The 25840-nt window shown below is 44.3% G+C and overlaps 4 protein-coding genes across 11 annotated transcripts; 2 read left to right on the forward strand and 2 right to left on the reverse strand.

Moving 5' to 3' along the window:
• The first annotated feature begins 2611 nt into the window (after positions 1-2611).
• Positions 2612-3976, forward strand: LOC120658001 (ferredoxin-3, chloroplastic-like). Its single transcript, XM_039936200.1, has one exon. The coding sequence runs from the start codon at positions 3184-3186 to the stop codon at positions 3574-3576; it is 393 nt and encodes a 130-aa protein (XP_039792134.1). The 5' UTR covers positions 2612-3183; the 3' UTR covers positions 3577-3976.
• A 1033-nt stretch (positions 3977-5009) lies between these two features.
• On the reverse strand, positions 5010-13883 carry LOC120658002 (probable LRR receptor-like serine/threonine-protein kinase At1g56130). 4 transcript variants are annotated; one of them, XM_039936203.1, is made up of 25 exons: positions 12925-13883; positions 11852-12011; positions 11557-11752; positions 11194-11265; positions 11018-11089; positions 10849-10920; positions 10448-10519; positions 10294-10365; positions 10139-10210; positions 9091-9162; positions 8928-8999; positions 8764-8838; positions 8581-8652; positions 8425-8490; positions 8247-8312; positions 8121-8165; positions 7973-8037; positions 7496-7878; positions 7216-7408; positions 6959-7117; positions 6744-6862; positions 6383-6593; positions 5992-6229; positions 5741-5891; positions 5010-5634 (listed from the first exon to the last, which is right to left on the reverse strand). In XM_039936203.1, the coding sequence occupies exons 1-25, from the start codon at positions 13009-13011 to the stop codon at positions 5263-5265; spliced, it is 3234 nt and encodes a 1077-aa protein (XP_039792137.1). In that variant the 5' UTR covers positions 13012-13883; the 3' UTR covers positions 5010-5262. The 4 variants fall into 4 exon arrangements, 3 of the variants coding, with proteins under 3 accessions (XP_039792137.1, XP_039792136.1, XP_039792135.1); XM_039936202.1 differs by lacking the exon at positions 12925-13883 and having other exon boundaries at positions 11852-12026; XR_005668471.1 differs by having other exon boundaries at positions 6744-6884; positions 9091-10365; positions 12925-12940.
• Positions 13884-17195: 3312 nt separating this feature from the next.
• On the forward strand, positions 17196-18993 carry LOC120662371 (L-type lectin-domain containing receptor kinase SIT2-like). Its single transcript, XM_039941532.1, has 2 exons — positions 17196-18193; positions 18360-18993. The coding sequence occupies exons 1-2, from the start codon at positions 17268-17270 to the stop codon at positions 18991-18993; spliced, it is 1560 nt and encodes a 519-aa protein (XP_039797466.1). The 5' UTR covers positions 17196-17267.
• Positions 18994-19056: 63 nt separating this feature from the next.
• LOC120658005 lies at positions 19057-24766 on the reverse strand. 5 transcript variants are annotated; one of them, XR_005668473.1, is made up of 8 exons: positions 24647-24755; positions 24300-24384; positions 22413-22571; positions 20127-22337; positions 19881-20048; positions 19689-19799; positions 19429-19600; positions 19057-19339 (listed from the first exon to the last, which is right to left on the reverse strand). XR_005668473.1 is itself a non-coding variant. In XM_039936205.1 (8 exons), exons 4-8 carry the CDS (start codon positions 20438-20440, stop codon positions 19220-19222), a joined length of 885 nt encoding a protein of 294 aa, XP_039792139.1. In that variant the 5' UTR covers positions 20441-22337; positions 22413-22571; positions 24300-24384; positions 24647-24766; the 3' UTR covers positions 19057-19219. The 5 variants fall into 5 exon arrangements, 2 of the variants coding, with proteins under 2 accessions (XP_039792139.1, XP_039792140.1); XM_039936205.1 differs by having other exon boundaries at positions 24647-24766; XR_005668474.1 differs by lacking the exons at positions 24300-24384; positions 24647-24755 and adding an exon at positions 23538-23910 and having other exon boundaries at positions 20127-22325.
• Positions 24767-25840: the final 1074 nt, after the last annotated feature.

The following is a 25840-nucleotide window of genomic DNA, read 5'->3' on the forward strand; positions in this document are numbered from 1 at the left end:
TTTCCTTTTTCTTCTCTTCCCGCTGCGGCTGGCACCTTGGTCCCACTTGTCGGCGTCTCCGGGATCCCGTGCGGTCTCCTCTCGATCCGGTGCGGTCACAGGCGTGTGTGTTGTGCAGGCTCGCCACGCCGCGAACACGACGGCGCGGCGTGGGCGCGGAGGCGTTCCATGGCAACGGCGGCTCGGCCTGGCGCCCGTGCGGGCAAGGGCTCGTCCCTGGGTGTTGGCACGCTCACGCGGTCACTAGGTAGGGCCAAGGGCGCGGCCTGGGCGAGTCCTGTGCGCGCGCACGCCGTCGAGGCGGCGGCGCGGCCATGGCGGGTCGGCGGCATCGACTCAAGGCGGCGGCAGCGGTCCACGGTGCCGAGGCAGGTAAAGGCCTGCCCCCGAGTTCCCGTGGTCGCGTGCACACACGGCGAACGCCAGGCAAGGCCATGACGGGTCTGTGGCGGCGGAACGGGGCGAGGCGAACGGCCTCCGCGGCGGCGCCAAGGCACGCCGGCGGTGCGGATCGGCACGGGCCCACCCAAGGCGAGCAAGGGCGTCGCCTTGGTGGCTTGGCCGTGGCTGTGCGCCCGCGCGCGGACATCTAGTTTACCCGAGCCGCGGCGTGGCCGCGCGCTAGGCACGGCGGCGCTAGGACAGGGGAACGGCGGGTTGCGGTGTGAACGGCGGCGTGGCTCGTCGGGCTCCTGCAGGTGCACAACAAGGAGAACGGGGGCTTCCTAGGGCTTCGCTACCGATGGCTCAACGGCGGCCTAAGCACGCCGGAGCAGGGATTTGGGCAAAAGGGGCGAACGGCGCTCACCCGTCGGGTCTGGGGAAGATGTGCTCGGTGCGGCGGCGATTCGGTGCAGGCGGGCCGAGGCCGTGCCGTACTGAGCTGCAACGTCGTTGCAGGGGTACAGATCACCGGCGTGGAGAAGCTCCGGCGGCGGGTCCTTCTCCTTCCTTTCTCTTCTCCCTTCCTCTCCTCCTTGACTCCTCTGTTTTCCTCTCTCTTAGCGGCGGCGGTGAAGGGGAAGTCCCCTTGGTGGCTAGGGTTTTGGCGCCGGGCCGTGGGGGTTTTATAGGCGAGGCGCTAGGGGTAGGGGTGGCCCGGACGCCGGGGAACGGCGCGGATGTGACGGGCTCGCCGGGCGGACGCGTGGCGGCATCAGGGCTCCACAGCGGCTTTCGTGCGCGAGGGGAAGGGGGAAACGCGCGCGGCAAGGAATCGGGCCGACCGCGGGGGCAGACGCGGGCGTTAGCAGGGCAGTTGGCCGGCGGGAGTTGCGCTCCGCGCGCTGTGAGGCAGGGGAGCGCGGCGGGCGTGAGGAGGAAGGGAAAGCTGACAGGCGGGGCCCGCCTGTCAGTGGCTCTCGGCGGCGAACGGGTGTGTGGGGATTAGCTGGGCCGGTGCGGGGCGGAGGTGAAGCGGCCGGGGCGGCCTCGCGGGCGTGCGCGTCCCCGTGTGGGGGCTGGGCCGCGGCACAGCTTCGGGCCGGGCGGAGCAGGCTGGTCGGGCCGGCGGGGTTAGAGGTTAGCGGGCCAGGTTGGCTAGGCTAGGTGGGTTTCGGCCCGTTTCAGCTAGAGGGTTAGGTTAGCTTTTGTATTTGATTTGAATGGTTTTAATTCAAATCAAATACCACACAATTCAAACAAAAACCTATTCAAATGAATCTGAAACAAGTAAAGGCAATGAACTCCAAATCCAAATGTAGCACACTAACATTTAGGTCCTTGCGTTAGAATTATATTTTAGATTCTAAGAATTTGGGGAAAGAATAGCATTGTCCCTTAAGTGATCCTAGCTACTAACACCTCCACACAAAAAGTTTTTGAAATTTCGTACTTTTGAAGACTATAACATTCCGTAAAATTACGGGATGTTACACGGACTGTCCAAGCCCATGTCTTCAAGTGAGACCTGGTCATCCTCCTCTGTATTGACAGATCTCTTCGCTAGCTCCGCCGTTTGTTTTTTTGTTAGCTCATCCAATTTTTTCCATAGGAAGTTGAATTTCCTTTCCTGATTCTGGCTGCATAACCGCTTGAATAACTTCATAAGGGTTTTGTTCTTGAACTGGCTATGAATGTTTTCCCCCATATGCCTTATGCACCACCTACTCTTTAGGTCCGGCCAAAGTGCAGTCCTACTACGCTCAGTAGAACCATTCTGTATGTCATCGATTGCTTGTAATATACCCTTGTGCCGATCATGAATCAAACACACGTTCTCTACATCTTTGACAATCATCTGCTTCACCCTCTACAAAAACTAATACCTAGTATCCCCTGATTCTTTCCCCACAAAGTCAATTGTCAAAGGCAACAATTGTCTGTTACCATCAGCTGCAACAGTTGTGAGGATTGTGCCTTTATATCTTCCTGTCAAAAATGTCCCATCTATACAAATGACTGGCCGGCAGTGCGGAAACGCCTCAATGCAAGCGTCCAAGGCCAAGAACGACCGTTGGAGTACCTGCTTTCCAGGCTTCTGGGCACATGGATACGTTTTCAAGTCGTAGTAGCTACCAGGATTTCTAAGACATATAGTGTGCAGCAATGCCGGCATATTGTGATACGAAGCTTCATACGTCCCCCTCCTCATCTGCAGCGCTTAAGTATATGATTGTGGAGTCTTAGAACAGAGAGGGACATGGCATGTAGTTTTGGTACATTTCAGTCATAGCCCCATGATCATTATTTACATTCAAATTTTGTATTTGATATCACATAAAGTAAGTTTCCTGACTCAAAAGTTTCCGCTTTGTTTGTTTTCTAATTTTCTATAAGTAGATAGTATAGTACACTATGGACTTCCCGTCACTATTTGGGTGAATGCAGTATTTAGTTCTGTTTATATGAACATACTAAAAAGGAGGTATTCCTGATCGGTTGCAGTATAACAAAGGCACAATCATGTATGCTGAATTGCTGATACTTATTTTGATCTCCAGATTGATTTAATCTGACTAATGGGAATACCTGTGTGCTTTTTTTGTCCTAAAATGTACCTTAGTGCATATCATGATTTCCTGAATTTCCTTATAGCTTCTATTGCCACCTTGCCTGTTAACTGAAATTTTAGACTTCTTGTTCAATCATGTTTTTATGCTAGGGAAATTCTTGTTAAATGATGTTACATGGTCTCACTGGTGGTTCATTTCTAAATGTGCTTATTAAGGTTAATACTTCGAGATGGCAACATCCACACTCTCAACTTCATGCACTCTCAGTAGCAACTTCGGCATTCAAGTCTCCACTGATGCAGTGAAGAGTCCATCTGTGAGTTTTGTCCGCCATCCCTCGGTGACCTCTGGCCTGAAAACCTTCAGGAAGCTTGGTCTTGCTGCAATGGCTGTCTACAATGTGAAGCTCGTCTCACCAGAAGGGGACGTGCATGAGTTTGAGGCTCAAGATGATACCTACATCCTGGACTCTGCTGAATCCGCTGGAGTGGAGCTGCCATACTCGTGCCGTGCTGGGGCTTGCTCTACCTGCGCTGGCGAAATTGAGGCTGGCATTGTCGATCAATCAGATGGATCATTCCTCGATGATGCGCAGCAGGCTGAGGGATATGTTCTCACCTGAGTGTCCTACCCGAGGTCCGACTGCGTGATCCATACCCACAAGGAAGGTGAACTGTACTAATCAGTCCCATGGAGACTGAGATGCGGATACAGATGCACTAGAAGTTGATAAGGAGCAACAGCCAGCAAATGCATTATGTTAGATATCCTATCATACAGAATGCAGCGATGTCCTAGGCAGCCAATTAATAGGTTGAGTTGAAACATGGTGTGCAAAGTTAGCTCATTCAGCTGTTGAAGTTTTTGGATGTCTCTGATAATATTGGTGTAGTAATAAATAAACGGAGAAAACAATGTGACTGAATGTTGCATGTTGGTATTGTACTATGCATCTTCATGGATCTTTTGGCCTTGAAAGTTCCAGCAGCCTGATCCTGCATAGTTTATGGCTCTACATATCACTGCACCTGTGCACCATCTTCTTATTTGACATTGTACCATGCAGCATCCTTGCAGTCTTTTTTTTTGTTATATCTGAGATCTGAAGAATTTAATCAGAATCTCTGGCATTGTTCCCATGACTCGGCACTGTTGAAGGAAATTCTGACGTGCTTCAGGGGGGCATCAGGACTTAGTACCAACTACAGCAGTCAGCAAACCCAATTCACCCCAATCATTCCTCAGACTCCGAGTTTATGATTTCTCTTTCTTTGATGATTAGGCTTTTTCTTAGATTTATTGGAGCTACCTAAACCCGTTTGCATCATCTATTAGGTAAGCAAACCTAAAGATGTTAGATCTAGCTACGAAGGTGATATCTCTTAACGCCATGATCGCTTGTCTAACTAGGTAACATCAGTAGGCCCTTGCATATATCTTCATGAATGTTTTCTTGGACTTGATCCTTTGAAATGGTTGATATCCCAAACACATCAAATTGCAATCATGAGAATAAACCTTACATTTAGCAATCCACTAGCCTATCAAACCGTGCTCCCGCATGGGCTAATTAGAATTAATATAAAATAAGGCTTATATCTAGTAATTATAATTATCTATCTCACGCCCTTTTTATCTATTAAAATTCTAACACATACTCTAAAATATATATTTATCATTATCTAGTTGCAGTAAAGATTTTATTTTGCATCACATCTTTATGTTTGTTTGATATATATTTGATTGAACCATTTGTTTGTGTATTCTTATCTCTTCTCTCATACATGAATACATGGTGACTCATATCTTTATGTGTGTTTGATATATATTCTAACACATTTGTTGATGTATTCTTATTTTTATAAAAATAATAGATCCAATAACTATTATGATTAGAGTTGTCGTATTGATGGTCGGATGTTTCTAATTTTTGTGAGAATTTCTCTATTTTTTTTGAGTGTTCACCTATATGATTCTATTTGGTTTTTTTTGAGTGTTCACCTATATGATTCTATTTGGTTTCACATGGAGGCTTTAAAGGAGCCTCCAATCCAATTAGTAATAGTAAGATAGCACTAGGTACATTGACCGTTATCATTAATTACAAAAACTACAATCTAAAGTTCCAAACTAGGGTCATTTTCATACAACATGTAAACCCATTTATATTCGTTATACAAGGAGTGATACTTTTTCCACCTGACAGTACAATAATTCAGAACGAGGTGTTTTTCCAACTCATATTTAACAGCGTCTGAAACGTTCACCTCATCAAACCAACCACCTTCAGCAGCGATCATCTTTGTTTTCACCTTCCCTCGATCTCGTGGCTTGCTCCGGTAATCGTCAGCAACTGGGTGAGAGGGTCGACCTCTTTCTGCCTGCTGAACTCAGGGGTGGTCGACCAGCCCCAGTAGCTGCTCGTGCTGCAGCTACTGTCCCCGCCCCTGAGCTGCGATTCAGTGATGACGGCGTAGCTTGGCTTCGCCATCTCCTCAGCCACCTCGGCTTTCCCGGTAAGCATCGCCACCACCCTCGACATCGGCGGCCGCCGGTGCGGCGAGCCCTGCGTGCACATGAGCGCGACACGGATGACTCTCAGAGCTTCCCCGGCGTCGAACTTCTCCAGCCTTGGGTCCAGGATTCGCAGTGGTTGCTCCTCTTCGTACAGGTCCCAGGCCTGTTAAGTTAACATAGGCACAGCAACATTCAGTAACAGTAAGAACTAAGAATGGGTTCATCAGCTCTCCTGGATAGATGGAAGGCAAGATCGTCGAACAGCTTACCCGCTCCAAGATATAGATGTCACTTTCCTCGAGGGAGTTACTGGTGTTGGGTTGGCCAGAAACAGCCTCCAGGGCGACCACCCCGAATGCGAAGACGTCGGCCTTTTCAGTCAGCTGGCCTCTCATTGCATACTCAGGAGCCAGATAGCCACTTGAACAATGGTGAGGTGAGGGAAGTTAAATTCAGCTGAGGTGTTGGAACGTGCAGTCATCAATTCATCATAAGAAGAGCAGTAGTGAAATTTTCTCACAATGTGCCGGCGATTCTCGTCGTGCTGACATGCGACTTGTTCTCGTCGTAGAGCTTGGCTAGTCCGAAGTCGGAGACCTTGGGGGTGAGATCGGCGTCAAGGAGCACATTGCTGGCCTTGATGTCCCTGTGCACGATGCGGATGCTGGACTCCTCATGAAGATAAGCTAGGCCTCTAGCAACGCCTAAAATGATCTCAAAGCGTGTTGACCAGTCTAGCAACAACCTACTATTTTTTCCTGTTAATGCAGAAATTAATAAGGGCTTGAAATTAAGATGATGGCAAAATGCAGAGAAGGAAATTTTTGAGAGTTGATGAAGCAATGTTTTATTAGGAGGGATGAAACAGAGGCAATTTTGAAGGTAACAGGGATGCGCAGAAGTGCACTCACCAAAGAGAGCTCGATCAAGGCTTCCATTTTCAAGGTACTCATAGACCAACAAATGTGTGTTACTGTCAATGCAGCATCCATGCAGTTTGACAAGATTCCTGTGTTGGACAGCAGAAATGGTTGCAACCTCTGCCACGAACTGTCTTTTCCCCTGATGAGATGATTCAGAGAGTTGTTTCACGGCTATTGCTCTTCCATCAGTTAGTGTACCCTGCCAAATAAAGGCCTTACTAAAGTTACATGTGTATTTTGACCAGAGGCTAACAAGGCCGCTGTAAAGTTATATTCAGCTAACATATACCAAATAAGAAAAATACTCGGTCGCTATTTCACAAGATCAAATTAAATGGGAGAAGCAAACCTTATAGACTGGCCCGTATCCGCCTTCTCCAAGAATGTTCTGAGGGCTGAAATTATCTGTAGCTAACTTGAGTTCAGCATAACTGAAGACATCAGGTTGTCCAATCAGGTCGTACAGTTCTACATTTTTCGAGGACACATGCTTGAGAAGAAAATAGTTCATCTGAGAATTATTATGTATGGGTTATGCCCTACAAATAGTGAGTTATCTGATACCTTGTTGCTGTCTTGCTAGCCTTCTTCTCCTTTTAGTGAACACAAATATTCCAAATAAGGCTGCTAATCCTAAAACTGCTGCACCGATCACTATTCCAGTAATTGCTCCAGCTTTGCTTTTCTTTTTCAGTACACCATTTCGCACAGTTGGAGTAAAATCTGGAAAAAAGCTGAGGCCTAAGGGTTTTGTTTATCTGAGAAAAGCCAATGTAATGAACTTCTTCTTTATGCTAACCTAATGATTAGGCTGGGCTTACCTGGAGTAACGCTTAATGCTGAGATCATCGGCCCATAGTAACCTTGTCTAGGGATGCAGCAAGTGCCCTTGCCAGCCCAGAAGAGATGGATCTCAAGGAAGTTTTTTGACACAGTTGCTCTCTTGCTAACTGCAGTAAAAGATTTTCCACCAGCTGTCTTCCTTATATTGAAGTTCTTTTCTCTAAGAGAACCCTATGCAAATGAAAATATTGGTACTCTCATACAAAGAATTAAACATTTAATAAAATTATATCGTGCACGCATTCGATTTATACGTACCTGGACATATATGTCAAAGACTCTCCTTCCTAGGCTTTGCCAAGTCTGTGTGTCCGGATAAGCAGTCTCTGCAAATTGAAGCATAACAGTGTAATTTCCATTCTCAAGTCCAAGGCCGTAGTATCTCAGTGACGATGCTGACATCCTTGCTGTTTGGAACAGTTCTGAATCTGCTGCATTCTGAAACTGCTCGCTGGAGCTATATATTATGTTACTTCCATTTGGGGCCTGGTTGAATTTTCCTACATTGCTGACACCCCATCTTGTTTGACCGGTAACATAATATGATGAAGCCCCAAGGTCTGTAGGATCTACATCGTACATAGTATTATCTGATCCTGTCATAGACCTATTACTGCCGCAGTCTACCGCGAAGGAATAATCTGCAGTTAAGAGGTACATAATTACTATAACCTTTTTACCAAGATCCCTGACATCCTGTTACCTGCTATGGTTGATGAAGAGTGAAAAAAATACATTGTGGTGAACCAAGGAAACAAGGAGTGTCCTGCTGGAGGCAGTTTAGTCCTGAAGGTAGAATACTGTGCACATAATTGAATTTTACAAATTGTTAGAAAGATTCTATTAAAACTCAACTCCTGCAGAAGTACAATTAGATGCCTACCTGTCGTTGGTGCTATCAAGAACGAAGTTGTTTGCCACCAAATTCCTTGTACGAAACAAAAATTTGAGTATATTCAATTCTCTCCTCTTAAGTAGGAAACACAAATTTCAGAAATGTTTAACTTACAGATGCAAATCGCTCTCAGTAGTCCAAGAAGGAAACCTTCCATTGAGCCGGTTATATGAAAAATCTCTGCAAATTAAATAAATTAACTTACATGTGAAATAACGAACGTACCATTAAATTAGTAAAATAATTTGTTCTATACAGGAAGTTTAATTCTATGCTGAATTGGTTGACATACAAATTTTTTAATAAAACACTTTTCACATCAGGCAGGCTTCCTGTAAGGCTATTGTTCCCAAGAAACCTGAAATGGGCATGGTACAAGATGACGAAGCATGGACATCAGCTTAGGTGGTGTTTGTATAATGGAAATAATTGATCGAGAATTCCTTACAGGAATTCCAGTTTGTCCAGAGTAAGGATTGATGGAGGAACTTGACCTGTGATATTATTAAAACTCAAGTCCCTGTGTGCCATTTGAGAGCAATGTTACTTGAGTGGACACTTCACATTAAATTTCAGAAAATAAAACAATAACATCATAAACTGGGACAATGGCCCGTTGATTAAAACTTACAGCAAGATTAAATTTGCAAGCTTAGAAATATTAACTGCTCCAAGATTACCAGATAATTTGCAGTTCCTCAATATCCTGTAAGAAAGACATTTAATCTCAGTAACTAGCCAATTTGTTAGCATATAAAATAAACTGTAAGGTTTACGGTTAAAGGTGTCACGAACAGGGTACTCAAAGATGTCAGACTACTGATGAAGGCCAACGAAGAGCTTCCGTTTACAATATCACCAACAATTCTGGTCATTGTATTTAGAACATCAGTTATCTTGACAACTTGACCTTCTAAACTATCACAGGAACAATGTTGCCAAAGTATGAAATACTTACAAGTTTGTCAACCTGGTTAGATTAGACAAACTTGCTGGAATCGGGCCCTCAAAATAATTTCCGTGGAGTACCCTACAAGTTCATGCTTTCAGAAAAGAAGTAATACCATACCAAATCCATCTTTGAATATAGAAAAAGCAAACTATATTGTATCCATATGTTGTGCGGATCAGTTTAATGACATGGACATGCGACCTAAACTCCTAATTCAAATGCGAAGGACATATGTAGAAAAGTTCTGCTGCATAATTTCCAGTTATCTCCTGAATAATACATGACGTGTTGTCTAATCTATTATCTTATTATTTGGCCAACAAATGGAGTTTCCACGTTCGCTCTCAAGGTCTAGAAATTCCCACATTAATCGGAGAAAAATACAAAAATAAAAATTACCCACCACTGCCATTATGATAAAAATTAGCCTAAAATATCCATGTGCCTAATTAAAAATCACCCACCAATGCCATTATGAAAAATTAAATATAAAATATCATTTAGCTATGTATCAGTTACAAACATATACTATTAATAAAAACTAAAGCTAACAACAATCAATCAATATAAAACGAAAATAAGAATAATTATATGCATAATATTATTAAAGCTCAACAAATCAAATTATCATTATAGGTAGATCATATTTGAATTGTTTTAACCAATAATAAGACATAATTTACAATAATGAATAGAGTGATGTATGGTAAAAAATAGTATACTCCCTCCGTCCCAAAATAAATACAATTCTAGAGTTCAAAATTTGTCCCACAAAAAATGTTAACTTTGACCCACCTACCACAAAAACAAGTCAGTTTCCGAAAGATTCTCACAAAAGACAACTAACACCTCATTCACTCATCACAAAAGACAAAGAGTATTTTGGTAAATTTACATCTACCATTGGTTTGTGTGTTTGGTCCTAGAATTGCATTTATTTTGTGACGGAGGGAGTAATATTTACGTAAGGATACAACGACATTCAAATTTCTGAATTTTCAGTACTAGCCGCGCAAATGCGCGGGCTATACGCCTAGTTAATAACTATTCTTACAGATCTTCCAAATTTGTCAAACTCCCAAAATAATCAGGTATTTTCCCTGTGAAATCATTATCCGATGCTCGCCTGCAAGCACAACAAAATATTTAACATTGAAAATACAGAAGCCACTGAAGCACAATAAATTATGGCACCATTGTCGACCGTACAGAATCTTCAGCTTCTTAAGTTTTGAGAACGTTGAAGGGAAGGGACCACTAAAGCCACTACTATCAATGTACCTGTCCAACAACAGAGATCTCCCAGTCATATTCTAGTACTACTAGAAGTAGTGTTTTAGCATTTAGAAAGGGGCCGTCTTACAATTGCTCAAGTTTGGACAGATTGCCCAGATCTTCAAGAAGTCCACCGCTAAAATTGTCCAAACTGATACCTCTGGAACAAAAGGAAATAGGTCAGGAGTACAGAATTCATTTGTGTGCCATGCTACTGGTGGAAAAAGGGACATGCTTTCCCTGATGAGCCTTTTGATTCAAATATTCTCCATTCGCATCTCCTCGAACAAATGAAGCACCATTTGACAATGGAAATTACACGGATGTTCTTAACATATAAGTTACTTTCTTGATGAGAAGTTATGCACATAGTTTGTGCCATATGGTTAGATATGGTTGTATAACATCAGGCTATCATTAACTATAGGACATTGCTAAAAACTATAGTTGAAAGTCGAGGACCTATATAGGCAAGAAGAGACTTCTTACAGCAAATTGAGATTCGTGAGATTCCCAAGTTCCTTTGGAAGTGGCCCAGAGAATGGATTGAATCCCAGGCTCCTTTAAAAAAAAAGAATGGAATATAGTTCAGACTTCAGAAAACACTAACAGATGGAGATTACAAGAATTTTAGAGCTTGAGGTATTATAACTCCTACAAGTGTTGCATTCCAGAAAATTGCCCAATGAATGATGGAATTGGACCCATCAAGTAATTTTGATCCAGGTTCCTGAAACAACACCAGAAACATCAAGCACATTAACAGCGAGGAATTTAAAACATGGATTTATTTGTTCATCATCAAGACAGAAAATAGGAGTTCCATAGAAATACAGGTAAGTTAGGTAGGTGAGGTTCTGCAGTTCTGAAGGTATCTGACCGACAACATTCAATGCGTATACCTTCCTGTACAAATAAAAGAAGTTGGAAAAATGATTCAGCTGGTACTAGTACAAAAGAGTAATACAGTTTCAGTTCATAAGAACTGGTTTGCGTTAGATTTTCGTTTTCGACTATCAGTTGGTTGGTCCCGTGTTGTCTCCGTCCCTGCACGGTCCCATGTTCTTGCAAGCTTCCAAGGACAAATTGGAAGAACTTAAGCTAGTACTGAAGCATTTTCGTGACGACATGGCCTCTTGGTGCCGGCGTCGAGCACCTAGTGCGCAACCTGAAACAAGCTAGACTGGGCATACGTACAGCATGGTGATGTGGCAGACGGTGTTGCTGTTGAAGGAACAGTCGCACTTGATGCCCGGGTTGAACTCGCTGTTGCCGTCGAGCCCCACGCCGTCGTCGACGGCGGCGCCGCTGCAGGGCTCGCCGCTGATGTTCCACGCCGGCGACCGCGTCGCCTTCCATCCCCATCTCCCCAGGATTGTGTTGAGCGCCGCCGCTGCACGCGTCAACATGCAAGTGAATTGAGCTAGGCAAGCATGTACACTTAATTCTCAACCATGCATAGTAAAGGAGGTAGCGCCTAGTAATGTCCAACCTTCGATCGGAGCAGTTCTTGCTGCTTGCTGAGCCTGAACCCGAGGTGCTTCGAAGCATGTGTGCACGAGCACCAGCCAAACCAGCACACCGCTGCTGCAGCGGTAGCCACGCCTCATCTCTCCGTTTGTCGAGTCTCTGCACCTCCTAGTCCTCCCTCTCTAACATGAGAAATAATGTCGGGGCTGCTAGCTTATTAATACTCCATCCTTCCTAAATTATATATCATTTTAGTTTTTCTAATTCTAATATATGCATTTGTTATTCATTTTTTTATGAAATACAGTAAAAACACAGACGCTTATAAACACATACGCACACTCATCTATATGAATAAACGCACACAACTCTACCCATATAAGCACATCCGAGAGACTGAGCCGGTAGATTCTCGAGATTGAGGAAGTCATTAGTCACCACAGATGTCTTGCTATCAAAAAATAGCGCCAGTTAAATCTTGGAATAGAACCAAAAAATGCAAGACCCGTACCAAGTTGGATGTACTTGTGGTGACTTCTCACTCAGTCTCACGATTACAAGTGCACGTCAGTGTATGTCGTCCATCTAGTTTCTGCCTTAAACCACAAAACAAAAGCATTGATCCACTGTACTTACTATGTAAGCAATTTGTCATCTCATGACTATAAACAACTTAGGCATGCATGTGAGCGTACGTGTGTCTGTGTTTTTAAAACAAAAATATTGACCATCCACTATACTACTAGGTGAGCACTTTGTCTTATCTTGCTATAAAATTAGGCTACCCTGTAGACGTGAACTATACTACAACGTGCAGCATTCCATCCTTTTATAGTATAATACATTAATACGCCCTATATACCATCAGATTTTCACAATCTAAACTTATGGCTTTAAAAGTCTACCGTACAATCTAAAGGTTGCTTACGTAGTAAAAAAACAAAAGACAGCAATCATGTCAACTAAGCGTCCTTGTCGCGCCTAGAAAATTTTGGTGCCCTTTTGAAAGAAGTGAGCTGTGTGGCCCTTTATCATCGTGACATGCATCCAACTTTAACGCATCAAAATTATCAATGAATAAAGGCGTACGCTTACATATTCCGAAGAAATATTGATCCAGAAGACCAGCAGAACCGTGACTTCTTGTAAATACATTACAGAAATGGAACCCTTATAAACCATGGCATGGCAGCAGTGAACCTAGCTTCCAACCCGTCTCATCTTCTTATTCTTCTGTTGACCATGCAGTTCCTAGCGGCACCAACCTGGCAACCAGGCTCTGCAGCTCGCTTGCTTGCTGCTCGATCGTATGAAATGAATCGGGTGCTCGTAGCCTAGGAGAGGGAGGGGGTGAATTAGTCAAACTAAAAACCTTAACCTCAAGCTCCAACTATTTGCACATAAAATAAACTAAGTCATACTATTTAGATGTGCAACTAGTGTTCTTTTAGTGTGAAAACCCTCATCCCAGAAGAGTTATGCAACCTATAGCCAATCCTATCAAGATTCTACTCTAAAAAGTAAAGGCACACAAAGATTGTAATAAGTAATGTGGAAGCTTAAAGAAGGGATGAGAGAAAGCAAACTCTTGTGACACGAGGATTTATCCCGTGGTTCGGTTAGCCACAAAGACACACCTACATCCACGTTGTTGAACCACTCACAAAGAGTATTGCTTCTCGACCACCAAGTCTCTTCCGTGAACACAATCACGGTCATCTTGGCCCCGGGTTCCACTAAGGAGCTTCTCCACCAAGAAAGGGGGTCTCCATGTCCCCCGCATAAAGCTTGTCGACGCCGCTCCACACCAAGCCGGAGGGTCGTTGATGTTGCCGGCGAGTCACCAAGACTCCAAGGATGGCCGGCTCACCGAGTACAAACTTGAGCTGCTCTCAAGCACAGCACACAAGGCACACAACCTTGCTATCACACTCACTAAGGAGCTAACCTAGCACTACCACTTACAAAAATGTGCTAAACCTAAAGGAGTTGATCACTAAGCACTTGGGTTGGCTTGGAGGTGTTCTTCAATGTGTCTAGGGTCTCTCTAAACTCCAGCAACTCTAAAATGGCCGGGGAGATGCGCTTATATAGGCCACCAACTCAGATTAGCCATTGAGTAGCCGTTATGCCTTTTTCTGCATAGGCGTCGGATAATCCGACCTGTCCATTGACCAGGGCGTCGGATCATCCGACCCCACTGCGATCTCCACAATAGCCGTTACCCTTTGCAACTTTTGCTGATGTCATTTATCCGACCTATTAGTCCAACGTGTTCTGAATCACAGGTCGGATCATCCGGTGCCACTGCCAAATTTGAATTCCAAACAACGATCACTGATCATTGCTACTGCCCATTAGTTCGACGCTCCGAAGTCACCACGTCGGATCATCCGACCCTGAAGGCAATTTTCCATCTCGACAAAACATGTTCTCTGCAGAATCACCCAAGCCTTTGTCCGACGTTTTTTTTCTCACCATCGGATAATCCGATCCCATAGGCAATTTTCAGCCCTTGAAAACATGCACTCTGCAGAATGCTACTACTCAAAATCCGACGCACATTCTCAAGGGTCGGACAATCCGAGTGCATTGGCCTGTTTATCCGACCAGGGGGTATTCGGATTATCCGAACTCACTGAGTTTTTCCTGTTTCTTTGTTGCACTTGTCCAACTTGTCGCAGCGGTCATTTGGACACTCCATATATATCTGCTTTTTCACTGCGACTTGATATCTCTACGGTGGGTTGGACACCTCGTCTCGACGGTGCATTGGACGTCTTGTCTCGATGGTGCATTGGACATCTCGTCTCGACGGTGCATTGGACGTCTTGGATATGGTTTGGACGTCATCCAAGGGACCTAAGAAATCCTACAAATATAATCTCGCAAACTCGTTAGTCCCATTGATTGCGAAGTTATAGTGCCTCTATATGTATGGAACTTACTACTAGAAAAAGAGTCATTCGTCCACCTCCATTTAGTACCGGTTGCTTTAAATCCAGTACTAATACCAATTTAGTACCGGTTCTATAGCAGAGTGCTCCCCCGAGATCATTTAGTACCGGGCTATAACACCACCCGGTACTAAATGCCATCATTTAGTACCGGTTGGTGTTATGACCCGGTACTAAATAGCTCCCGGCCCCCCCAAGCCATTTAGTACCGGGTGGTGTTATGACCCGGTACTAAATGGTCATGGCCCGGTACTAAATAGTCCGCCCTGGTTACTTCAAAAGGATAGCATCTTCAATATTCTCACATGTGTTGTGTGGGTGGGATGGTAGAGGAGACTACACGCGAGGCCACAGGTCATGAGTTCGAACCCTAGTACACGTGGATTTATTTTTTTCCAAGGGATAGTATATTTAGTACCGGACGCTACGACCGATACTAAATGGACCGTCCATTTAGTACCGGCCAGCTGGTACCGGCTGGCGCAGTCGATACTAACGGCGACTAGCGCCCGGTACTAATGAGCTTTTTTCATATAGTTATGCATTCGGTTTTGTCCTTAAAATTAGGTATGACAATATACCACCGGCTGAGATGTGGAGAAGACGTGTTAGGCAGAAGTCCATTTTGCCGCTCGGAAATAGTCGTAGAATTTAAAAAACCCTCCGCAATTCCAATATCAGGAAATACCCAATGTTTTCTTGTCAAAAAAAAAAATCTGTCCAGCTACATACTCTTTTTTTTGCGACTTGTCCAGCTACATACTCTAAGCACAATTGCAGAAGAAAAAAAGTTTCGTTAGGGTTGCCATCTGCAGAGGAAAAAGTCTCGTTAGTGTCTCTGTTTGCAATAAATGGGTGATTGGGGTAATGAATAATATGTGTGCCGTTGCCGTGACGGCACGCCCAGTAGTGTTAAATGGGTGATTGAGGCAATGAATGATCTGTGTGCAAAAAAGCTTGCAAAGACTTTTGTTGTGACCTGTTCTTTAGCATTTAACATGTAATATCCTGATGATCGTAGTAGAAGAATATGTGGTTTAAATTATACTGCAGGTCTGCAGCATTATTACATCGTTTGGCAAGATCAAGGAGGAAAACACGAGCTTGGGGATCGGGCTAGCTGCGGCTAAACATTCAATTGCAGTCCTGGTGAATTTTTTAGCCTTCGAGTGCTTGCACAGCTCTTTTCTGGTTTCGTTTTGTTTTCTTGTTCTCCTGTATAAGAAGTTTCCAAGGGCTTCCTATTGGTTTCTCCATCCTTCTTTTATTAATAGAAATGGTGCACAGTCTATGTTCGTTCCTTCAAAAAGAAATCATTTCAAAAACATTACTGTAGTGTATTGTCAAAATTCAGTATTTGACCGAACTTCTCCCTACATACCTCATCACCCAAATGGGAAATGACGGCCTGCTTTGAACTGATCGCAGTCTGTAATTTAGATCACAGTCAGTTGTGCTAAATCTGTCATAAAATCACAAATCGTTCCATACTTAGAGCTATAAAAATAGCCAAGGGACAAATATGATAATTGCTTTCTATGTTAATTGATGTCAACGTGTTAGTGATTTATCGTATTTAATTTATATTTTTTTAGAAAAAGGTGTTCCCAGCCTCGGCGACTTGAGTCCATTTAGACGGGCAAATTAATATTTATCCAATGTTCATTCAACAAAGGTTAAAAGGTAAAAGAGTCACCATACAGTCAAATTTCACACATAAGAGGAGCAGTAAAGGATTTTGATTGTATAAGTTGTGGGAAATTGACTGTACCTGCGTGGGTTCGGTGGTAATATACTAACTCTTCCATTTCTGTTCTTGGCAGCCAAGGCGCAACAGTTTTATTTTAGTGTGACTCCTCACCAATTGGTTTCATCTGAAGTATGCTGCCGGCCTAGCTCAGCATTGTAGACATATGAATCAAATAATTATCAAAAGATAGAATTTTTTGCATGATTCCTACTTTTTTATCATAACAAATTTTGGTAAACACGATAAAGCCAAACTCTAAAAAACTTTTTGGTTAGGAAAGATAAAACCAGGTATTAAAAATCAGTGTCCTATCCAAGACTACGACATATTGAAAACCATACTTACTTTTCTGCATTCCACATTATTTAAAAGATGAAGAATCCCAGATGCTATGTAACATCTCAAGAACATGTATTTTACATACCCCGTAGCTTACATAATATAACTTTAATCTCTTATTCTAACTTTAAAGAAAATATTTTTCAATATTTCTATTTCTACATATTTTTCTTATTTGATGATAAATATATGAAGCCATGACAAAGAGGATAATGGGGCCTAAAGCCTAGCAAAAGTGACATGTAGCTAGGATCAAGCATAGGGCATTTATATATATTGTGAAGTAGCTCGGCAGTCCTCCATACTTCGATTCTGAAAACCCTGTGGCGTCTTTGTTGCCGGGTCAAGAACAATACCATGTCCTCCTACAGAAAGCCTATGCTCATGGAGTCATGGTTCTACAACTTCTATTCCTTATTAGCCTCATCTCAGCGACCTTTAATAGTAGTGATGACCATTTCATGTACTCTGGATTCTCTGGTGTCGATCTTGTCATCGATGGTGCTACCACAGTAACACCAGGTGGCCTCCTTGAGCTCACCAATGGAACAGTTCAACAGAAAGGCCATGCTTTCTACCCAACTCCATTGCGCTTTGTGAGGTCTCCAGGTGGAATAGTGCACTCCTCCACTTCCTTCGTGTTTGCCATTTTGTCTGTGTACACTGACCTCAGTGCCCACGGTATGGCCTTTGTTATCACACCAAGCAAAAACTTTATATCTGCATTGCCTGGGCAGTACCTAGGCCTCGCAAACATCCAGAGCAATGGCAACGCTAGTAACCACTTGTTTGCTATTGAGTTTGACACCATCCAAAACAAGGAGTTCAGTGATATTGATGCCAACCATGTCGGTGCGAACATCAATGGCCTAAGATCATTGCGTTCCCACCACACTGCCTACTATGCTGATGAGGATGGTAACTTTCACAACATGAGCCTAATTAGCCGTGAAGCTATGCATGTATGGATAGACTATGATCACAAACTCACAGACATCAGTGTTACCATGGCCCCTCTAAAGGTCGCAAGACCTATGACGCCACTGTTCAGAGTCACCTACAACCTCACAGAAGTTCTTACAGATGTTGCATTCATTGGTTTCTCCTCTGCGACTGGTACAATCAATGTGCGACATTGCGTGCTTGGCTGGAGCTTTAGTATGAACGGCCCTGCTCCTGCCATTGACATTGCTAGAATACCAAAGCTGCCAAGAATGGGTCCAAAGCCTCCATCAAAACTATTGGACGTTGTTTTGCCAATAACAACGTCTGCATTTGTCCTCATTGTGGGTGCCATTGTATTCCTACTTATTCGGAGGCATATGAGTAGGGGTGGTAATGAGCCATGGCCCTAGTGGTCTCTTCACAGCCCAATAAGACCCTTAAAATTTTTAGTTCAAAATTACATATGATTAGAGCCCGGCCATTTTAGGGCCCGGCCCTTAGATTTTCTAGTTCAAAATGTTGGGCCCTTTACCACCCCTGCATATGAGGTATGCTGAGCTACGGGATGATTGGGAGGTGGAGTTTGGACCACACCGATTCACATACAAGGATTTGTACATCGCAACAGAAGGATTCCAGGAAAAGAACTTGTTAGGAATCGGAGGATTTGGGAGAGTATACAAAGGCATCCTTCCAGTGTCTAACCTGGAGGTTGCTGTGAAGAGAGTATCGCATGATTCAAAGCAGGGAATGAAGGAGTTCATTGCAGAGATTGTTAGCATAGGCCGCATTCAACACCGCAATCTTGTGCAACTGCATGGTTATTGCCGGCGAAGAGGCGAGTTATTTTTGGTGTATGAGTACATGGAAAATGGAAGTTTAGATAATTACTTATACTGTAAAGAAGACAAGCCCATTCTATGTTGGGGTGATAGGTGGCGTATCATAAAGGGCATTGCATCTTGCTTGCTGTACCTTCATGAAGAGTGGGAGAAAGTAATCATCCATCAGGACATCAAACCAAGTAATGTCCTTGATAGCGATATGAACGGTCGGCTTGGTGACTTTGGACTTGCAAGGTTATATGACCATGACACGGACCCGCAAACCACACATGTGGTTGGAACAATAGGATACCTAGCTCCAGAGCTAGGACATACTAGCAAGAATTGAACCAAATATATTCAGATATCAATAATACAACATTTGTATAGCATATATAATATATAATTATTGCAGCAGAATTGAACCATAAGATATTATACATTGAAATCAAATGAGAGAGTTCAAACATCATAATAAAAAATATAGAGTCCATGCATCAAGTTTAAGAATATCTAGTCCATACACCAAATATATTACAATGCTTGACAAGAACGATACGATCTAGACATTACACCTAGATTATGCTGTACTCAGATCCTGGCTTCACCACGTAGTCCACAAGCCATCCGGCTAGTTCTTCTTGAAGTGCTACTAGCTCGCCTATGAGCAATTCACCTGAATCCAACTCAGTGTTCTGAAAAAAATGACACAACAACAAGATATTAGACAAGTTAGATAATTCAAGACACAAGAACATATATCAATTAGCCATTTCATACAAACCATTTCGGCGCTTCTGCAATCGCCGGTGTAGCAGTGCATGTAATGCATAACATAGAACCCACAGTGATCGTTGCCCGGAGGCTGCTTGAGGATGTATTTAGCCTCTTCTACAGTGAAGTCTCCCCAAAAAGGTCTATGGATTTTTCTTTTCTTACGGTACTTAGGGAAGGCCCTATATATGAGCGAAATTATGAAAGAGAAATTGCATGAATAAGATACACAACATTGAAATATCGTATAAATTCACTTGCTTTACTTACTTGTTGAGGACATCAATGACGGGCTGGATTAGTGATAATGGCCTCTTTCGTGAGTCAGAAACCTCGATTCGACTATCGCTAAGGCTGATATCGAGTAGGACATGATGATAACTGTATATAAGACACAACAAAGCAAATTAATAATAACCGTGGTGAGAATAACTTTGATATGGAATTAAAAAACAAACTTACAAGCAATTGTATGAAAGAAGTATGGATCTTTTATCCTGCATGGAGAGGAAAGCTTTGTACAAGTAGTCAACGGTACTTGGTAAATTGACTGTGTTCTCATGTACGGTGCTAGGGTCCAAGAAGCCTATATTGTTAATCCCACATCGTCTACATTTGTGTGACTCCATTCTAGAAAAAAATAATGAAAAGTTAAACATGCTAATGAGTGATAAATGACGACAAATGATCAGTAGTGAGAATACTTACACAGTCCACAAGGTCATAATTGAGACGTCGAGAGCAACCTGTTGGTAGAAATGATACAAGTGCTCGAAATCAACCCACACTCTGCCTTCCCCCTTATGAAGATCTTCATCAAGATAACTTGCCCCAAACAGCTTACCTTTTTGCATCTTGTACCAAGAATGCAACTGTCGCATTCTTGTGGGTAGCTTCGGGATTTGTTCTGGGGCCACCAGATCTTTCCCCAATTCAAATTGCCAGGTAATCGGTGGTAGTGGCAATGGTTGTTTCCACCAATCTTCTTCATACTCAATTTGAAGAAGTTCTAACTCTGTCATGTTGTTTTGTTCACAAAATGCGGCCCCGTTCAGCTACATTTAACTTGTGTGCAGCTCGGGTTCCTTCATGCCACCTCTCTATATTCATAGTTCGCTCATAGTCTGAAAGCGGAGGTTGATTATTTCCAGTTTGCGGCAGTTTCATTAAGTTTAAGAAATGGTCCATTGCACCTTTGGGGACTATGAAGTCCTCTACTTTCTTTCCTTTTTCTTTGAGTAGCGTTGTTATGCTTCCACTCACCTGTTTCTTGCCCGTCCCTTCACATGGTCCCTCTGGCTTTTCTGCCGGTTCTGAATATTGCTTCTGAGATGATATTTTCTGTGTTCTCGATGATGTTCGCCTTTTTTTCGGAGGACTAGGAGGAGTTAGCTCTCTTTGAGGTGACGGCGGGCTTGATTCTCTGTTGGACTTTGGTGAAGGAGGTAAGTCCCTCTCCGGTGACTCTCGAGGACCATCATCGGATGACTCAGATTCTGATTCAAATATTATGTAGCATTTCCGCCACGCCACAAATCCTCCGATGTTATCCCCTAGCAACCTACTGTCATCACCGGAGATATCCAGCTCCACATTTTTGTATTTCCTCTTAACAAGAGAATCAACGGTAACCTTTACATAACCTTCAGGTAAAGGGCGATTATGTAGCATAACCCCTTCGCCGGTTGGCCAAGCCTGACCTACAGCCACCTTCATATCAAAGAACTTCTGATGGATGTATAGCTTGCAGATTGTTGGTTGTGTGATCTTATCCACAGGGAAGGTGACTCCAACATCCTCCTCAGGCAACGCAGTGCTTCCACAGCTACTCCGAACCAACCCTGGTGGACTTGAAAGATCTGGCGCAGCATCTCTCATTGCTTCTCCTGGTGCCAAGGGAGCACCACGGGAAAGTGATTCCACAAGCTCAGCCCGAAACTTCTCATTCGTTGCATTTACTTCTTCACGGACAGCTTGTAAAAGACTTTGCCACTCGGCCTGTTGTTGAGCATTCCTCCTCCCACGGCTCCTGTATGTGCCCAAATGTTCGGGGAAGGCAAACCTCCATGGAACATTGCCGGTCCCACGTGTGCGCCCTGGGTGCTCTTTGGATCCAAGTGCTCGAGTCAGCTCATCGTTCTCCCTGTCTGGCACAAAAGCGCCTGTGGAAGCAGCCTCGTGTGCTTCCTGAATCTTGCGTCCAAGATCCTCAGCATCACGATCACGAAAACCAAGGGAACCATTAGGATTGTAGTACGCACCCCTCGCTAGAAGATACCTCACGGCCCGAGGATCCCACCCATCTGTCTGCAGCGTAACACCACTATGGACCAGCCTCTCTGCCTGCTCCTCCCACTCGGGTATTTTTCTAATATACCCACGAGAGCCGGTCTTATGGGGCTTATCATTTTTCCTACAATTCTGTGAATTTGTGGCGCTGCTAGCTTGTGCCTCCTCTGACCTCTTGTACAAGACAAACTGTTCCCAAAAAGGTCGTTGGTTCGGAAAATCCTTCCAATCTGGCTTAGTTGCATTCTTCACATGCTTGTTCAAGGTAAATTTGAAGTATCTGAAAGAGTTGCCCATGAGAAACAGTGCTCGACGCCGTGCTAATGGCTCTGAATCCTCGGGGAAGATGAACTTTTCTTTCAACTTGCCCCAACATATTTCCTTGATTGAGTCTGGTACCACCCAAGTCTTATCCTTCGTATTCCAATACCTGTACGTGATGGGCACATTTTCCTTCACCACCACCCCAATAGCTGACTTGTATGGCCCCATCACCTTGACAGGAGCGACGGGCTCACCTAATTCATCGAGCTCGGTAATAAGAGACCGACCCTTAGGCATCTTGTTGCGACCTCGTTTGGCCCTACCGGCAGCTGATATCATGGTCTCTTCCTCAGTCTGAGCTGGCACCTGCACATATGTTGAACAGTTATTTCCTACAATTGACCAATTAGAAGAGCACACATATATGCGACACAGAATTACCTCATCATTTTGGTTGAGGTTTAAGTACTCAGAAGGGCTTCCATCCCCTCCACCCTCACTATTACTACGGGCCCCTCCATCATCATTCTCCGCATTATTCTCAGCTTCAGCTTGTTTCCCACGACAAGACTTGAATCATGAAAATCGCCCCCATTATACCTGCATATGAGTAAAGAAGCATGGTTTGCTCAAATTATATTCTCGTAACATGGCGAACATAGATTAATGGCGGGCTTCTCTCTGTGCAGCAAGACAGGTAATTGACATTCAGGGGTTGAATCAGTCATTAAGAAAGAAAAGGCAGGTACTGAATCACACAAGTTCAGATGACCAGGGGTGTCGATGCAGAACAAGTTGCAGAATGCTGTTTGATGGAAAACTGTTTTGCAGGTTTGCTAAAATTAATTGTTAAAACATGAATTTAATGCTCACAACAAAGAGGAACATGAACTGTCCTGGTATATGCTTAGAATCCTGATATGCTAAGCAAGGACACAGAAACTTTAGCAAGCCTTCACGAGTTAAGTTCACATAAGAAACAAAGTAGTAGAGCACCGCAAGTTTGGCTGTGTCAGATTGAAATAACTTTCGAATGTGCATGATAAATGAAGGAAAACACCTATTAACAGCAACCCTGAGTTGCAATTGTAGTTATTTGGAATAACAAAATTCTGATTACAAATCGGGACTAGTTGATGGTGGCTAGGGCTTAACCACCAGGGAATTGCAACATTGCAGACTCACTGGAGGACCGAGCATCACAAAAACAGGAGGTGAACCTATCAACAGCAATCCTGAGTTGACGGTTGCAGTTGTTTGCAATAACAAAATTCTGATTACCAAACGGGACTGGTTGGTGATGGCTAGGGTTTAATGACTAGGGAATTACGACATTGCGGACTCACGGGAGGATCGAACCTCCGAGCACGATTCAGAGCCACGAAGCCTTAACCACTGCTCAAAAATGAAGGCCACGTAAAACTATCCACAAGCACGATTGCAGACGAAAATTTCATGTAACTCAAGAGTTTTAAACCACACAAATTAGCTAAAATTACTTCTAGACAAGAAACGCTGGCCCAATCAACAAAGGTGGGAGTAGGGGAGGAGGGCAAGTACGCATACCAGAGACCTGTGCGAGTACGCCGTTGTGGGGGATCCGCGCCGGGAGTGCGGCCGCGTGGCGACGCCGTCGAGAGCGGCCGCGGCGGAGCTGTCGGCCCCTGCAGGGGCAGGGCCGAGGGACGGGGGCGAGCGCGGCCGCGGCGTGGATGGCCTCGGGGACAGCAGAGCCGGGGCTCAGGGACGGGGCGCCGATACTCGGGGACGGCGCTGCGTCTGGAGCCCGGGGCGGGGGACGGCGCAGGGGCGGGGGACGGGCCTCGGGGATGGCGGCGCCAGGGCTCGGGGACGGGGCGCCGGTGCTCGGGGATGGCACCGCGTCTGGAGCCCGGGGCGGGGGACGGCGCAGGGGCGGGTGACAGGCCTCGGGGACGGCGGCGCCGGTGCTCGGGGACAGGGCGCCGGTGCTCGGGGTCGGCGCCGCGTCTGGAGCCCGGGGCAGTGGACGGGGCGCCGGGGCTCAGGGACGGGGCGCTAGTGCTCGGGGACGGCGCCGGGGCGGTGGACGGCGCCGGGGATTGGGGATTGGGCGCGCCGCATCTAGAGTGGCGACTGAGATTTGGGGCGCGGGCTAGGGAAAAAAAGGGAAAACAGGGGCTCCTTATCATCAAAACTAAGAAATGCCATCTAAATTAATTAAGAAGAAGCATTTACATCTCGATCATCACAATTAATAAATATCCTATAAACTAATTAAGAAAGACCCCTTACATCCCAATCATCGCAATTATGAGAACAATCTAACCATAAAGAGCTAGTTCTTACCTTGAATCAAATATGTGAAGTCCAGTCCTCAAATTTTAATGAGCCTCCATGATGACTTCATGATGAGTGTTCATGAGAAATTATCCTAAAGTGAAGAAAAAGAGACTCTCCTCGATCAATTCATCACAAAATGAATTACTAATCCTAAGATAAAGGCTATGAATCAAATGGATTGCTAGCTACAAACCTAGCACAAGTTGGTTCACTCAAACAACAAAAAAAGAAGCCCCAATGATGAGAAATGATCCAAAAATGGAGAAAAAAGCCCTCCTTGATCAATTCATCACGAAATGCATGAATAATCCAAAGAAAATGGGTACAAAGCCAATGAATTGATGACTACTAACCTTAGAATAAGTTGGTGGAGCCAATACATCAAGAATGGTGAGGTTTAATGAGAATTTCGGCAAAATCCGGCAGCAACAGTGGAGGAGAGAAGTGTGGCCGTCGGGTTGGAGAAGAAAGGTGGTGGGAGGAAGGAGGGGTTGGGGGTTTTGTACTGTACAGGATTATCACCGCCGGTTCGAAACACGAACCGTTGGTGATGCTTAATATCACCGCCGGTCCGTGTTACAAACCGGCGGTGATATGCTCGCAGGCCATCACCAACGGTTCGTACCACGAACCGGCGGTGATAGGCAGCATCACCGCCGGTTCCAACGGCCACTACGACCACCTACTCCGGACCCGGCGGTGATACCTCATCACCGCCGGTTCATGTTAAACCAGCGGTGATAGTCCGTTGGCAATGACCAATTCTCTAGTAGTGATTTCTTAGCCACTAGGTCATTAGCATGCCCGAGGTCTGTTAATTACTGCTTGCGTCAATGCTTGTAGGTGCTTTCAATACTTATTACGAAAGTGAAATATTGCTGTCCAACTAATAAGTTAACATTGACAGGTATAAATACAGCCGTATGCACAACGCACAATAAACAACACTGAGATTGACAGTTGCCTAACGTTCAAGGCAATCTATGGAGAAATGGACATAGCATTCAATGGAGGTACACTATGCTATCAACTAGACTAGGAGGAAAATAGGACAGGATATCAATGACACAAGACCACTATTATGCATTGCCACATAGTGTGCTAGCTGCTTTCCGGACATAAAAAATTGATAAGATAGAGATGTAATTATCGAATTAGAAATGAAGAGAGACGTACGTGCAGACTCATAATTTTTTTAGAAAAGGAAACTAACATGGTACTATATTATATTCTAAGAGTACAAAGTTGCACAACTTAATCAATAAGTTGATTTTTGAGGAACTTATGTGCCACAGTAAAAATTTTGGAAGGGTGTCTCATGAGCAGATGCCACATACCATTCGCTGTAAAAAAAAGATAGATCCAATAATTGTGTAGATAATTTTACTCCAATCTTTAGTTACAACTGCAATTTATTTTCTATCTGATTGGACCTGCAAGGTCCTTATCATCTAGGTTACCTCATAGGTAATGTCAATATTGAAGAAATATATGCCAGCGCATGGCAATGACAGGAACTTCAATTCGTTTTCTCTTCATCAATCCAC

The sequence above is a fragment of the Panicum virgatum genome, chromosome 2N (assembly GCF_016808335.1).
Source record: "Panicum virgatum strain AP13 chromosome 2N, P.virgatum_v5, whole genome shotgun sequence".
Lineage (NCBI taxonomy): Eukaryota > Viridiplantae > Streptophyta > Magnoliopsida > Poales > Poaceae > Panicum > Panicum virgatum.